This window comes from Artemia franciscana, chromosome 3, assembly GCF_032884065.1.
Source record: "Artemia franciscana chromosome 3, ASM3288406v1, whole genome shotgun sequence".
Taxonomy (NCBI): domain Eukaryota; kingdom Metazoa; phylum Arthropoda; class Branchiopoda; order Anostraca; family Artemiidae; genus Artemia; species Artemia franciscana.
In genome coordinates, this window is record NC_088865.1 from 6,530,599 (window position 1) to 6,548,167 (window position 17,569).

General features: G+C 34.7%; 1 protein-coding gene across 14 annotated transcripts in view; it reads left to right on the forward strand.

Annotated features, from left to right (window-relative positions):
* The window catches only part of LOC136024812 (palmitoyltransferase ZDHHC16B-like), a 229,143-nt gene that overhangs the window by 121,450 nt on the left and 90,124 nt on the right, over positions 1-17,569 (forward strand). Inside the window, exon 1 of one of the 14 annotated variants that reach the window (XM_065700292.1) lies at positions 14,030-14,217. The exons of the other annotated variants lie outside the window; for them this stretch is intronic. Within the exon in view, the coding sequence (XP_065556364.1) occupies positions 14,077-14,217 (141 nt within the window). The 5' untranslated portion in view covers positions 14,030-14,076. Of the gene's footprint in view, positions 1-14,029; positions 14,218-17,569 lie in introns of those variants that run through there. 14 annotated transcript variants of the gene reach the window in all.

Sequence of the window (17,569 nt, forward strand, 5' to 3'; positions counted from 1 at the left end):
TTTAAAATATGGCTAGTAGACATAGAGTCTATTAGTTAAAGTAACAATAAACACGTCAGAGGTCTTGCTATTTCTAAGCAAATTCAGAACTTTCATATAAGACTTGCTCTCTTCTTCATAGATTTGTAAATGAAAAGTGATTGACTCCTTAATGGTTATACATGTGCACACGAAGGACCAGTTCAAGCTCTCTCCCCCTTCCGTCCCCAAGTGATGAAATTTGCATTTTTTACTATTTGATGTATTACTTTACATATTTTATACTGTCGTCTCCTCCTATTCGCATGGCCCTCTCCAGGCTACAGTTTTTACGTACAAGTTCGCCAAGATCCTGGACATTCTATTTATAACAAGAGCACAGAGCTCATCTGGCACTTGTGCCGAGGCAAGAAGAGCTAAGAGCCAAGAGATCATATGGTATGGGCTCTAACCAAAATTCTATGCATCATAGATTGATTTAAAAAGGAAAATAAGAGGCTTATGCCGGGCAAGATTTAAAATAAGAGTTCTGAGTCACACAGTCCTTCTAAATATACAAATTTATTAGGATCCGATCACCCACTCGTAAGTTATAAATACCTACTTTTTCTAATTTTTCCTCTCCCTTTTGCCCCCCAGATGGTCGACTCTGGGAAAACGACTTTATCAAGTCAAATTGTGCAGCTCCCTACCACGCTACCACTTTTCATCGCCTAGCACGTCCAGAAGCCCGGACTCACCAAATCACTGACACCCTCCCCCCACTCCCCCAAAGAGAGCGAATCAGTCGGCTTCTGTCAATCCCGTATCACGGACTTCGTTTATTCTATCCACCAAGCTTCATCCCGATTCCTCCACTCCAAGTGTTTTTCACGCTTTCCCCTCCACCTCCCCCCAATGTCAACAGATCTGGTCGGGATTAGAAATAAGAGCTCTGAGACCTGAATCCTTCTACAATCAACTTTCGATCCGATACTCAGTTCGTAAGATCTAACTACCCCAATTTTCATGTTTTCCAAGAATTCCGGTTTCCCCTCCAACTCCCCGAATGTCACAGGATCTGGTCGGAATTTGAACATTAGAACTTTAAAGCACCAGATTCTTCTAAATATCAATTTCAGATCTGGTCACCCTTTCGTAAGTTACACAACCTCCCTCAATTTTCAACAATTCCCCCCCCCCCCCCAATTCCACCAAAGAGAGCAGATCCGGTCCAGTTCTGTCAGTCACGTGTCTTAGACAGGTTTCTATTCTTCCTATCCAGTTTCATCCTGATCTCACCGCTTGAAGTATTTTCTAAGCTTTCGGTCCCCCCCCCCCAGGTACGCTTGATCTGGTTGAGATTTAAAATAAGATATCTGAGTTACGAGGTCCTTCTAAATATCGAGTTTCATGAGATCCGATCACTCCTTCGTAAGTTAAAAATACGTAATTTTTTCTTATTTTTCAGAATTACCCCCCCCCCTCGCAATTGAGCGGATCCGTTCCAATTATGTAAATGGCGTATGCAAGACTTCTGCTTATTTTTCCAACCAAGTTTCATCCCAATCCCTCCAATCTAAGCGTTTTCCATCATTTTAGGTTTCCCCACCCCAACCTCCCCCAATGTCACCAGATCCGGTCAGGATTTAAAATAAGAGCTTTGAGACACGATATCCTTCTAAATATCCAATTTCATGGAGATCCATTCACCCGTTCGTAAGTTAAAATACCTTATTTTTCTAATTTTTCAGAATTAACCACCACCCCCCCCCCCAACTACCTCAAAGAGAGCGATTCCGTTCTGGTTATGTCGATCATGTATCTAGGACGTGATCTAGGTGTTTTTTTCCCATCAAGTTTCATCCCGATCCCTCCACTCTAAGTGTTTTCCAAGATTTTAGGTTTCCCCCCTCCAACTCCCCCCAATGTCATCAGATCCGGTCGGATTTAAAATAAGAGCTCTGAGACACAATATCGTTCCAATCATCAAATTTCATTAAGATCCAATCACCCGCTTAAGTTAAAAATACTTCATTTTTTCTATTTTATCCGAATTAACCGGCCCCCCACTCCCCCCCAGATGGTCAAATTTGGGAAACGACTATTTCTGATTTAATTTGGTCCGGTCCCTCTTACGCTGGCCAAATTTCATCGTCCTAGCTTACCTGGAAGTGCCTAAAGTAGCAAAACCGGGACTTTAGGTTTTCCCCCTCCAACTCCCCCTAATGTCATCAGATCCGGTCGGGATTTAAATAAGAGCTCTGAGACACAATATGATTCCAAACATGAATTTCATTAAGATCCAATCACCCACTCATAAGTTAAAAATACTTAATTTTTCTATTTTTTGCGAATCAACCGGCCCCCCCCCCCAGATGGTCAAATTAGGAAAATGACTATTTCCAATTTAATCTGGTTCGGTCTCTGATACGCTTGCCAAATTTCATCGTCCTAGCTTACCTGGAAGTGCCTAAAGTAGCAAAACCGGGACCGACAGACCGACAGACAGACAGACCAACAGAATTTTCGATTGCTATATGTCACTTGGTTAATACCAAGTGCCATAAAAACCAACAAGTTCAAACTAGATTAAACTATTTCATAAGAAATCCATTTGATAAGAAGGTATTACCCCTAAACTGAATTAATATATCGCCCTAACTCCATTTTTAGATAAAAAAAATATAATTTTTTTTAACTAAACAAGAGAAACCATAGGAGGGGGGCAACGGCAATTGGGAAATTTTAAAATACATTTTTGAGTTAGAAAATACTGTTTTCATTTTTTTTTACAGTATAAGATCAAAATTAAATCTCTCTTAGCTTTTGTAATCTTTTTCTTCATAAGAACAAGAGCTAAGAGCTCATATGGCACTTGTGACGAGGCATGAAGAGGTAAGAGCCAAGAGATTATGTGGTATGAGCTCTAACAAAATTCTATGAATCAATAGATTGATTTAAAAAGGAAAATAAGAGGCTTAATGCCGGTCAGGATTTAAATAAGAGCTATGAGTCACGATTTCTTTCTAAATATCAAATTCATTAAGATCCGATCACCCACTCGTATGTTATAAATACCTAATTTTTTCTAATTGTTTTTCTCCCTTTAGCCCCCCAGATGGTCGAATCTGGGAAAACGACTTTATCAAGTCAATTTGTGCAGCTTCCTGACACGCCTACCAATTTTCATTGTCCTAAAACGTCAAGAAGCACCAAACTTGCCAAATCACTGAACCCCTCCCCCAACTCCCCCAAAGAGAGCGAATCCAGTAGGGTTCCGTCAATCACGTATCAAGAACATTTGCATATTCTTTCACCAAATTTCATCCCGATTCCTCCACTCAAAGTGTTTTCCAAGATTTCCCCCTCCAACTCCCCCCAATGTCAAAAGATCTGGTCGGGATTTGAAATAAGAGCTCTGAGACATGAATTCCTTCTAAATATCAAATTTAATTAAGATCCGATCACCTATTCGTAAGATAAAAATACCCCAATTTTCAGGTTTTCCAAGGATTACGGTTTCCCCCTTCAATCCCCCCAATGTGACAGGATCTGGTCGGAATTTAAAATTAGAGCTTTAAAGCACAAGATCCTTCTAAATATCAAATTTCATTAAGATCTGGTAGCCCTTTCGTAAGTTACAAATACCTCAGTTTTCAAAATTACCCAAACCCCCCCCCCCCCAACTCCACCGAGGAGAGCAGATCCAGTCCGGTTATGTCAGTCACGTATCTTAGATAGTTTTTTATTTTTCCCATCCAGTTTCATCCTGATCTCACCGCTTTAAGTATTTTCAAAGATTTCCGATACTCCCCAACTGCCCCCCCCCCCCAATTACTCTGGATCAGGTTGAGATTTAAAATAAGAGATCTGAGTTACGAGGTCCTTCGAAATATGAAATTTTATTAAGATCCGATCACTCCTTCGTAGGTTGAAAATACATCATTTTTTCAAGTTTTTCAGAATTACCCCCCCCCCCCCAATAGAGCGAATCTTTTCCAATTATGTAAATCACATATCTAAGACTTCTGCTTATTTTTCCCACCAATTTTCATTCCGATCCCTCCAATCTAAGCGTTTTCCATCATGTTAGGTTCCCCCATCCCAAACTCCCCCCAATGTTGCCAGATCCTGTCGTGACTCAAAATAAGAGCTTTGAGACACGATATCCTTCTTCATATCAAATCTTATTGAGATCCGATCACCCGTTCGTAAGTTAAAAATACCTCCTTTTTCTAATTTTTCAGAATTAACCCCCTCCCAACTACCCCAAAGAGAGCGGATCCGTTCCGGTTATGTCAATCATGTATCTAGGACTTGTGTTCATTTTTCCCACCAAGTTTCATCCCGATCCCTCCACTGTGTTTTCCAAGTGTTTCCAAGTTTTAGGTTTTCCCTCCCAACTCCCTCCCCCCTCCATGTCACCAGATCCGGTCGGCATTTAAAATAAGAGCTCTGAGACACAATATCCTTCTAAATATCAAATTGTACTGAGGTCCGGTCACCCGTTCATAAGTTAAAAATACCTCATTTTTTTATTTTTCAGAATACCCCCCCCCCACTAACCCCCCAAAATTTGAGATTGCTATATGTCACTTGGTTAATACCAAGTGCCATAAAAACTAAAAAAATAAGACAAAAAAAACACACTCGTATCATAAACTACGATTAAGATAACAATAATTGTCAGTACATAATCTATATATATATATATATATATATATATATATATATATATATATATATATATATATATATATATATATATACATATATATATATATCATGAAAAGAGAAATCACCAATGCAACAGCACAAAAAAAAAAAAAAAAAAAGACAGAAAGACAGACAGACGGAAGACAGAAGGAGAAAAGGAAGTCTGTTTTCCTAAACTAGTGATTAATATAGACCAGCACTTGAATGAGACCTTAACCCTACTAATCCATACAATCACATAGGTCAAACAGCATAGCCATACACAGTCAACCATAAAGAATAATCCATGGACAGGCAGTCATGTTGTCAATAAGTATAAGTCGTCATTTACCAAACAATAGAAAAAATAATAAAGACAAATAATTCAGAGGCAACAACAAGGGCTCATCAGGAGAATACACTGGCCTATATAGGGTTTCGCCACTTTAAATTCTCTACCCAGCCAAGTGTTGTGGCTACCACAGAATATCCATGGCATCCCCGTGTCAGGTATCACCCCCAAAATACATGCCTATGAAAGAAAAAAAAACAGCAAATGTAAAACAACCAAGTAACACCAAAACAAGCTTATCATGTTAATATATCCCTCTTTTTAGCAACAATAGGTAAACTAAATATAATAAATTTTACCAAATCACAAATATTAACCCATTGCAAAAAACCTGAATGAACTAAACAATTGCAGAATTCATCTTTACCATGTGGCTAATTTTTTAAAAATCCGCTCAATTAGAAACACAATTCAAAATAAATGGCGCTGCAACAACATTTCTCGAACCTCCGAAATTAGTTGAAAATTTCTTTAAGTATATATAATATATATATATATATATATATATATATATATATATATATATATATATATATATATATATATATATATAATATATAATATATATATATATATATATATATATATATATATATTTATGTATATATATATAATATATATATATATATATATATATATATATATATATATATATATATATATATATATATATATATTATATATATATATATGTACGTACATTGTCTGTACTGTCTGTACACTGTGCTCTATATATATATATATATATATATATATATATATATATATATATATATATATATGAATGAATGAATGAAACTTTATTAAACAAAGAAACACACAATGGTGTCAAAATGGAGCATAAAAGGGGACATAAAAGAAGAAAACAATAAAACAACTTTAATAGGAAAAGCTTTTATAAAAAGGAACTAAATAAACAATTTGATGTATTGAAATTTTGTTCAAAGCGTAACCTACGCTCCACGACAACAGCAAACGGATCGACAACTTCATATACAGAAACCCTACGCTGATTTTAGCCCACAGAGGTACACCCAGTAGGAACTTGGCGTAACAAAAATATTGACCGACAAGCTCCTTTATCTGACGTACTAAAGTCATTCCAAACAGGTGACAAAGCTATTAAATGGGGCACAGAAATGCGTCCTAAATTTTAGAAAGCATTCTTCTTTTATAACGTGCTTTGCAAGGAACAAACAGGCCGTATGCCTTGCGAAGCTTCGCACCTAGAAATTCTAAAAAATTGCTCGAGTATGCTTTAAGTCATGTCTAATTTGTAATCCAAGGTAATTTATGCTTGGCGACAGCTTAACAGGATGACCATCAAGACAAACAATGTCGGGATGGGCTGATTACGTGGCGCACCAATTGACACAACTTCACTCTTTTCAGCATTAAACTCAAAGCCATATTTTCCTAAATTCGGACAAAAATCTCAAAATTTTCCTCAATAACCAAAAATGGTCCGACTGAGGTTCAGGACGTCGTTAGCATGATTTAAATATGACAAATCAAGGCCTCGAAAAATAAACGATGTCTGGACTTTCAACTGGGCCTCTAGCAAACTGTTAGTATAAAATGGAGGTGGTGATACCTTGTCTTGCCTAACACCTTTCAAAACGCGGATTTTAGCTTTTGAAAGAATAAAATCTTTTTGAGTTGGCAATTTGACAAAATCATGAAGTTTACTAAACACATTTTGAAAAACGTAGGATTAAGCTATCAAGACCACGTTGCCTGGCACTAAGCAGTAACCGAAGATATATCCCCGAATCAAACGCCTGTGATACATCGTGACGAGCCATAATAGCAATATCCTAACTTTTTTCCACGTCTAACAGAACATTTGCATAGCCATGTATATATATATATATATATATATATATATATATATATATATATATATATATATATATATATATATATATATATATATATATATATAATATGATATTTTTCGTCGTTGCTTAAAAACCTCAAGCTTATAAACCATTTGATTAGCTGAATTTGGTGGAGAATAAACCGTCGGATATCCAATGGTGGCTGAGTAAAACCTGCATTTGTACAACTTGGTATGAAAACTTGGCGTTGGTCCAGATTTAAGAAAACCAGTCATTGTTAGAGACATAATTGCTAATAGGATACATTGGAGGTGCCGAGTCTATTATTTATTTATCAAGATAATTACTCCCTTGATAAATCACTTATAGTAAATACTGAAGAATAGTTGCACCTATCTCCAATGGTCCACTATCCCGTTATTTCCCGGTTTTTTTCTAAGTTTCCCAAAAAGCATTTTATACCCTTCAAAATCTCCCCATAATTGACACTAAAGGAAATTAGCAATTTGTATTTCGTATTGGTGTTTATATATATACGAATGTTAATTTTTGGGTATATTTTGGAGAACACAATTTAATTTATAGGGAATTTGGTGAAACCCCAATATTCAGGGGAGTGGTAGTGCTGCCTGGAACACTGCGCACATGGAGGATGGTTTTGACAAATTCCCCTCCTCTCTAAATATGGACCATATAAAATTGTTATACATGGCTACTTAAATACAAGGATCCTAAAAGACACGTAAGTCTTCACAATTCAGCTTAGTGCAATAAAGATACTGCCTATTGAAAACGGAAGTTTTGCATCTTGCACATAGAAGATAAAATTTGGAAAGGAAAAACGATTGAGCGATAAATATTTCAGTTTTGCAGATAATTATGTTTTATATTTCAAATATTTTGTCAAAGTCCTAGAGATTATTGTGGTTTTTTTCTAAAATATTAATAAGAAATTAAACTCGTCGTATTGTAATATAGAAATAGAATAAAAACTCAGGAAAGAAGAAGAAGAAGAAAATTTTACAGAAAGTTTCCGTCGATAGTCTCATAAAAAGAAGTTAGGAAGTAGACTTATATTTCAGAAACAGGATCGAAATATTCTAGGAATAAGCGAGATCAAATAATAGTACGTTTATTGAAAATATATTTTAATAGATTTCAGTAACAAATAAGTTTTGGTACCACCAGTGGTCTTTCTAATAAAATGCTTCTGAAATGCCATACTTCATGCCATAGCCGTGGTGCACAGAAGGTGGGAGGGGTACACAGTTTGACCCCAGGTGTTTTTTATTGGTTATCTTTAAACATAAAATATCTTTTTAAAAGATATTTCAAAAAATAACACATTTTTTAATAAAAATAATATATATTTTTTAATAATAATAATAATTTTTTTGATAATTAATAAAAATAATATTTTAAATAATACTATATTTTTTTAAATATATTCAAAAAATATACATTAAAAAATACATTTATATATAAATATATTTAACATAAAACATCTTTTTCATTTTTCTATACCATTAGACCATGTTTTGAAGAATGTCAATTTACTACTGAAGAGTGACGCTAATATAATGGCGGATAAATTTAATTTCTTTTTTCTTTAAATTTCGGTTCCGCTTCACCACCTTGTATATAATTTCTATTGTTTCCCTTGTTCTATGTCTCTGCATCTACGGAGCTTAAAATTTCAAAGCTGGATTTCAGTTGGATTTAAAGAATTCAAAGCTACAACAACATGCATTTCGGGATCTACTATTAAGCCTTGGTAAAGTATTGTCTTCAGCACAAAATAAATTATTTAAGCAATATTTGCTTAGCAAGCATGAGGGACTCTGGCTGCTTTACCGCTTCTTGAATAACTAAGAAAAAACATAGACTAATTTTTGAAAATAATCATTTGTAAAAGAGCAAACAAAGACTAACTATAGGTTGCAGAAGCTAATTAGCTTCTATGACTTGTATAGTTTCTGTGAACTATAGCTAATTAACTTTTGTGACCTATAGTTTCAGTTGCTACAATTGTAGATATTGATATTGGTTGTTTTTTGCTTAGTTTTGGGTTTTATTTTTTTAGATTTTTTTTTTAGTTGTTTCTTGTTTTATCAGCGTGAAACCCCTCGTTTCATGCCGTTGAAATTTCTGGGTCGTTATAGTTTTTTTCTTTTTCTTTCTACTGGCCAATTCCCGTTTGTTGGTTCATCGTTGAAATTTCTCTCTTTGTTTTTTTTTTTTTTTAATCTTATCATAAGACTAACCAATTGGCATAGTTATTAAAACAAAACAAAAAAAAAAACATATGAGGTCAGAGGCCATAGCATCTCAGTACTAACAGAAAGTTGATTTTTACATAGTTGCCCCATTTTCACATTTGAGCTTCAAACTTTTCTAGGGGGAGGCTGGCAAAGTACTGAAACTAACCCTCTCTAGACCTCTAGTTACATCGGTAGTTTTTGTTTTATACGTTTATACTGTTTATAAGTTTTAGTTTTTATACTTTTCTTTTTCCATATTTTCTAATGCTTCATAAAACCTTTGAAAAAATGATTAAGAAACACATGCAATAGTGTTTTTAATTTATGGGCAATCATACAACCCTCCACCACTCATAGCCCATGTCTTCTGAAAAGTGCTTTAAATTTGAACATTTTGCATAGAAGATAAGTTATGGAGCAACATTTATAAGGGGCTCAGCAGCGGGGGAGGAGGCAGTATAGCTGCCTAATAAGGATTTGCTAGTGGTCTTCTTTTTTTTACCATTTTAGGCTTCAAAATAACTTTAAGTGTCATTTGAATTTGGAATGACTCTTGTTTGTTATATGGAAAAGAAATATTATAGTTTTAGGAATGGCCTAAAATTACTTCTTTTTTGTCTTAGTAGACCTCTTTCTCTTTCAGACTGGTGTTATTTTTCCAATAGAATATAAAAAATGTAGAAAGTGCTACAGGCCCAAGCCCCCGCGTACATATCATTGTTCAGTTTGTAATAGATGTGTTCTTCGAATGGATCATGACTGTCGTGAGTTATATAATTTCCTTATGTAGAATTTGAATTACATTATAATGTAATTCAAATTCTTTGGAATTAGACATTACTTATGAGAGACATTACTCTCATAAGTTATGACTTATAATGTCTCTACTTATGAGAGACATTAACTCAGTTTGATTTATTTTCAAATAACGTTAGAAATGAGGATGTTTCTAATAGATGTGTTCTTCGAATGGATCATGACTGTCCTGAGTTATATAATTTGCTTATGTATAATTTGAATTACATTATTTACATTATTGATTGATAATATCTATTTGTGTACTGAACAGTGGAATTTGTCAATTTTTTCTAATTTGTCAATTTTTTCTTTCCAATTGAAATACCAATAAACAAACATTGTTCGAGATAGCGGGGGCGGGGTAAAAAGAGAAATTCCCTTCTCTTGCTGTTACGGCTCATGGACTTAACAAGAAATGCATAGGTTTTTGAATGTTTAAACTTCATATTTTCATCTATTCCAGCAGTGAATTGTTCCAATAGAAGTATCGTAGCTTTTAATTTAAAATTTATTCAAAATACACTGTTTGAAATTATGAAATCACAGGTTATTGATGCTTATACAATACAGATTTCTCAGTTTAATATTTTTGTAAACCGCAAAAGCCATCTTATGAGATGATTTGGATTCTTAAAGGTTGACTATACCCAATGATATAGAGAGGGGCAGAGCATTTTCCAAGCGCGGGCGGAAAGTTATTCAATCCATTCCGATGACATTGCACAACATTGCACGAGCGGACGTATGCAATCGCATGGGTAGTCAAACATTCATCCTATCACATGTCTCAAAACTCTGTAACGTTTGGTAACTGTCATGAAACCAAATAGAAACACGAAGAAAATACTTACAAAATTTGAAAAAAAAACAGACCGAATTTGTTGACGTTATGACGTGGTAAAAACTTCCATAATGAAACCAAAAAAATACATGGGTAGCAAAGAATGAGTTATAAAGCCAACCAAGCGTGTTTTTTTTTGTCAAATTGACCTTTAACTCAAGAAAAACGTCCATAGGACTTTCTCAATTTCTCTCTCAACACATTTATTGTTAATGACTTTGTTGCTCGATATATGCACTGGTATAATATGGAAAAACTACTACTAATAAATACTAATTGCAGCACAAAGGCACCCAAGCCAACACGGCCACACATACTTCTTCTCTATTCCAATCTATTTAAAGCATTACCTTCATTGACAAAATATTTGTGTACTTAATACAATTTTTTCTAGAGATTTTAAATTGTCAACTTTCATTTATATCAGTAGGCAAAGTAAGACTAGAAATCTCAGTAGCTGTTAAATATTGGGGACCAGATAATACAGAAGAACTGGTAGGAACACAAAAATTGAAAAAGATAATATAGAAAAAGCTACTAGTACTACTGCTAAATACTCGCTGCAGCACAAAGCCACCTGACGCCAACACAGCTACACATACTCCTTCTCCACCACAATCTATTTAAAGCCTTCCTCTTTATACCTTCCCAATAAGTTACAATTCCCTTAAATCCTTCCCAACAATGTCCTCCCACCCAGTGCGGGCATGACCTTATTTCGTTTGGCCTTAGATGGTTGGCCAAAAAGGATGATCTTTGGCAATATGCCATCCTTCATCCATAGAATGTGTCCTAGCCATCTCAACCTTTCTCTTAATATTAAGAAAGCAGAATAGAACGCAGCAGAAAGTAGAGTAGCAGAAAGCAGAGAAACCAGATCGAAACCACTAGAAAGCAGAGTAGAACCACATTTTTCGTACAGCTTACTCTTTGAAATTTATAAGAATGAAAAAGTATTGTGTAAATATTTCTATTGGCAAGACACTTGGGAACAATGATATATACAGTCTTAGTCAAATTTTTTGTTGATAATCTTGTTGGGCCCACAACCGAATGACAACAAGTTTACAAATAGTTAAAAATTAACAAAAAAAAATAAAAAGACTTACAAAATAAGCAAAGTTAAAACATTGGTAATGTGTCAGACTCGTAAAAAATTGCATCCACTACATATTTGCAAAAAAAATTTGGGGGGATGAAGTCTAAAACCTCTAAAACCCTTGTTTCTTTTGATAGAATTTTCACCCTCCTAAAATTCTGGCTGTGTGTACTATAGTATGAGAGTATACATATATTAATGCCGTAAAACCATGGGTTTAACGTAATGATATGGAAGTGTCTGTTCATAATCTCCAGAGCTGCCACCTGATAATTTGGAAATATTCCAAATTCATTTGGAAGAGATCTCCAGGCTCTGAAAATATACCAAGATACTAATAATAATTTATTACAAACCCGCTTATAAAAAAGAAGCATGAAGAAGCGGAGCAAAACAAAAGAAAAGAGAAATTAAAGACGAAAACAAATCAACCGAACATAATAATCACTAAATACAAACAAATCACACTTCAACTATCAAGCAGAAAAGTCGCTGGGAAATCAAATAAAAGTGACTAAGTGACGAAAATATATACGAGGTGCGGTAGAAGAGTAATGAAACTATTTTTTTTAACTGAGATTTTTTCAGTTCCAGTATAAATGTTATATCCTTCAAAGTAGTTCCCTTGGACAGCTACATGCCGATGGAGACGTCGTTCCCACTCAACGTGGCTGCGCTAGAAATCTCCAACTGTTAAGGTCTTCAAAATGTCTGTTAAAGCCTTTGGGATGGTTTCCTATATTGGTAAGCAAAATCAATGTGGACTTGAAAGAAATCAATAAATCAAAAATTAACAAAGAAAAATTAAGACCAAAGTTAAAACAAAAACAGATGTACATTAAATTCCAAATATAATGGTCGCTTACGTTGCGTCGCGTACATTTACAATTGCGCCACGTTCCTTCATAATGGTGCCATATCTGGCATCCTAAATAATGTATATGTTACCTTGAATGTCTGCAAATTGGCGAATGCAGACTTTCACCGGCGAGTGTCCGAAAAATCTCTTTTTCACCTTGGATTTAGTCAGAGTTGCCAGTGAACTTTTTCAATTTAATGTAATGTTTGATGATGACAGGTTAGGCTAGAATAGATTAGGTTTGGTTAGGTGAGGCCAGGTTGGATAATGTCAGCTTTGACAAGGTTTTTAACCCATTTCTGATATTTAGAACAAAAAATTTAACATGAACTAATCTAACATGACATAGCCTAAACTAACATAATCTAACCAAACCTAACTTTGACTTTTTCACCGTAGCTTGCATCAGATTGAAAAGGCTTACTCGCAAAACTAATTGAATTCAAGTAGAAAGAAAGGAATTTCGAATATTCACCGGTGAATGTCGACATTAACCAGATTTCTGACATTAACGGTAACATATATATATATATATATATATATATATATATATATATATATATATTATATATATATATATATATATATATATATATATATATATATATATATATATATATATATATATATATATAGATCAGTTATTTCAAAAGCCCAAGGACCATATACACAAAATGTATACAAAACAGGAAAATCGCTGACAAAACAAAAAAAACTTAATCCAGAAACAAAACAACTTAATAGCTTAAACTATTCCTTCTTTCGAAGTCAATGTATACATATCCAAGTAATTGTACAGTCTAACCCGAGTTATTGCTGTTGAGTTTCCATTTGAAATACAATCAATGGACAAATAAACAATCTTTTGAACCATACCAGCTTTATATCTTGCTTTTGAGCCATATGCTGCAAAAGTAAGAATATATATTACTAATTTGTAGATTATAGATTCCAGAAGTAGATTGTAGGCCTAATTTTTTTTTTTTTTTTTTTTAGCGTAGCGTAAAAATTGGGCTGGTCGTTATAAATATCATTATTTGTTGGACTAATTTGTAGATTGTAGAGAGCATACTGTAGGTCTAATTCGGTTTTCTTTGCGGCAATGCTTAACAACTGTGTTTGCTACTTGAACCATCATCATTTGTTGACTAAATTCATAGATTGTAGAATTTAGATGTAGTTTGAGGCCTAATCTCTTTTGCTTTGCAGCGTGACTTTACAATTGTGTTGCTCAACAGAATCATCTTTATTAGTAGGCCTAATTCGTAGACAGATAGTGGATATTGATTGCAGGCCTGATTTGTTTTTCTTTGTAGCATGGCTCAGCAACTGTGTTGGCCACCAGAATCATCGTTACTTCTACTTATTTATGGTATATATCTGTATTGGCTGTGCTTTTATCGTTTTCCTTGGGTATAAAATCGGAATGGAAGAAGTGTTGGGCGTGAAGACCCAAAAATCCGAAGTTGAAGGTTTTGCAGTATCAAATAACGGTACTCATTATATATCGGTAATTCGTCTTTTGTTTACAGGCGTAAGGCTACTTATTTATCAACAAAGAATTGCAGGAATCTTTGTTTATTTGTCTTGCTTTTTTGCATATTAATCCCTTATGGCCCTTATGATAGTGAGTAGATCGGTTGCCAAAGGGAAACTTATTGCTTTTACTGACAATGTTTTATCTTTGGTAACACCAGGACAGATTATGGTCTAAGAAGATTACATCTTGAAAAGAGAGATATTTTCAAAGCATGCCACCCTTAATTCTAAATATTTAACTTCCCCTGCACCTGTGCTTTACTGCAAAAAGACTGCACGGGTGACTTCACTTGTGCTTTACGAGCTTGTATTTTATTATTAGTTAGGGTTTTATTACTGTTTCAATGACAGGCTCACTTTCGTTGCTTTTATTAAAATGGTAATTATGTTAAACAGTTTTAATGTAATGAAATACGCGACTGAGCTGATGGGGAAAAATGTAAGCACACAGCTAGAACTAGAATAAATGATTTTGAATTACAGTTTAGTGGCCAGTTTTCTGGAGAGACTTAAAGTATTTGCTCATTTCGACACTTCGGTCCCAAAAATGTTTGGCATCTCTGATTAGTAGTAACAATATGGATATTCGACCTATTGCTCCCCTTTCCCTATTTAGAAAACTTCAAAGACTGCCTATTTATATTCCGCCACCTCATCAGATATATCAAGGGTTGGTCCACAAATCTCCCTCTTTTTGGTTTTATGTGAGATGTCTTTTGAAACTGCCGCTGATCACAACTAAATCTATTGCTAGCGACTCCACCAAGTCCCCTGAGGTTAACATAGTGACACACGCTCCTCCTCCTCCTCCGCAATCTCATAAAAACATCAGTCTTTACCTCCCTCTTATGAAGTTTCAATTTTTTATGTCCTCCTTATGACTTCTTTCCATTATATATTCCCCTCGGATGGATTGCAAAAAAGAACAATCTTGAGAGAGAGATAGAGAGAGAGAGAGAGAGAGAGAGAGAGAGAGAGAGAGAGAGAGAGAGAGAAAGAGAGAGAGAGAGAGAGAGAGAGAGAGAGAGACAGACAGACAGACAGAGAAAGAGAGAAAGAGAGAGAGAGAGAGAGGGATTCACATCAGATTCAATAAGATTCAGCGTATCAGAGAACCCTATTGTACAAGTTTCAAGCTCATATCTACAAAAAATGTTGAATTTCGCATTTTTTGCCACAAGACAGATCACGGATGCGTGTTTATTTGTTTTTTTTGTTTTTTTTTTTCCAAGGGTGATCGTATCGGCTCAGGGGTCCTAGAATGTCGCAAGAGGGCTCAGTCTAGTGGAAATTAAAAGCTTAAGTGCCCTTTTTAAGTGACCAAAAAAATTTGAGGGCACCTAGGCCCCCTTCCACGCTCATTTTTTCCCCAAAGTCACCAGATGAAAACTCTGAGATAGCTATTTTATTCACCATAGCCAAAAAACCTAATTACTATGTCTTTTGGGACAACTTACTCCCCCACAGTCCCCGTGGGAGGGGCTGCAAGTTACAAACTTTGACCTGTGTTTACAAATAGTAATGACTATTGGAAGTGTACAGACGTTTTCAGGGGGATTTTTTTGGTTGGAGGGGGGGGAGAAGTTGATGGGGAGGGTTACGAGGGAGGATTTTTCCATGGAAGAATTGGTTATGGGGGAAGAGAATTTCAGTGAAGGGGGTGCAGGATTTTCTAGCATTATTAAAAAAAAAGACAATGAAAAAATAAATATGAAAAGTTTTTCCAACTGAAAGTAAGGAGCATCATTAAAACTTAAAACGAACAGATATTATTATGCATATTAGGGGTTTACCTCCTCGAAATACCACGCTCATTACGCTAAAGTTTTTTCAGTAATTCCAACTATTTATTCTACGGCCTTTGTGATTCAGGGCTCATTCTGAAGGAATTGGGTCAAAATTTAAGCTTTAGTGTAAAGAGCGAGGTATTGACGAGGGAGTGAACCCCCTCATATACGCAATAAAAACATACGAATATGGAAGTTCGTTACGTAAGTTAATTCGTAATCTACGTATATATTTTACTCATGAAAACGTTCGTAAGAAATTAAAAGTTTTAGTTGCCTTTTTGAGCAATAAAAAATCTGGAGGGCCAATAGGCCTACTCCCTCGCTCCTTTTCTTTATCAAAATCTTCTGATCAAAATTATGAGAAAGCCATTTTGCCCAAAATAATTAATATGCAAATTTTATTTTAATTATTTATGTGCGGAGAGACAAGATAAAAACATGCGTCAAGAAATTGAATGAAAAAGTAAACTTTTTTCAACTAAAAGTAAGGAGCGACATTAAAACTTAAAACTAACAGAAATTACTCCGTATATGAAAAGGGCTTTCCCCCTCAACGGCCCGCTCTTTCCGCTAAAGTTTTTTACTATTCTAAAAAGTAGAGTTAAGAGATAGAGTCAAACTTTAGCGTAAAGGGCATGAGTTGAGGAGGAAAAACCCTTTTAATATACGGAGTAATTTTTGTTCGTCTTAAGTTTTAATTTTGCTCCTTACTTTTATTTAAAAAAACTGTTTTTTTTTATTTAATTGTATTTAGAAGAGCTGGGGGTGCTAAACCCTTGTTATTCCACTCTATGTATTGCATAATCCACCCCCCCCCCCCCTTCCACCCTATATTGTAATTTTAGTTTATAATTTACTTATGCAAATTTCACTATTAAACTTCTGAAACTTAAACCAGATAACTTTACTGCTGATTCCGAAATTAAAATACACTGTTATCTAATCAGCTAATAGTGTCTAACCCCTCAATTAGTAGATAAAATATTGATACTTTCTTTTGAAGCCCTGTATTCACTCCTTCCTCATTATTTTGATGAAACGTATTGATGATTAAAAATTTATAATAGACAGGAAACATGTTAAAATTTCGATTCTGAATATTTAAGGTTGTTTTATACAGTATAACTAAAAAAATTAACATGGTTTACTCAGTTATACAAAACGTTTATATTGATCAGGGATTTGTATAAATATGAAGAACTATTGCTGTCATTTCCCGCCAAAAATTTTGAAAGGTTTTACTGATTGTAAAGTTGTCGAAAAAACTTACAATTAGCCAACCTAAAAAATGATAGAACACTATTTGAGTTCTTTCAATTCATCTACTAATCATAAGACATAATGTAATTACTTACATCCTGGCTGAAAAAAGGTATCGAAACATAGTGACCTAAAGCGTCATATTCGAATATTATGTGCACTACGCCAAGATTATGTTTTCCGAAAATCAGATTTATTAGAGAAGCGGAATCTAACTTCGTAGTTATAGTCTTGGGGTGAGGGAGAAAAAGTATGTGTGCCACATTTGAATTC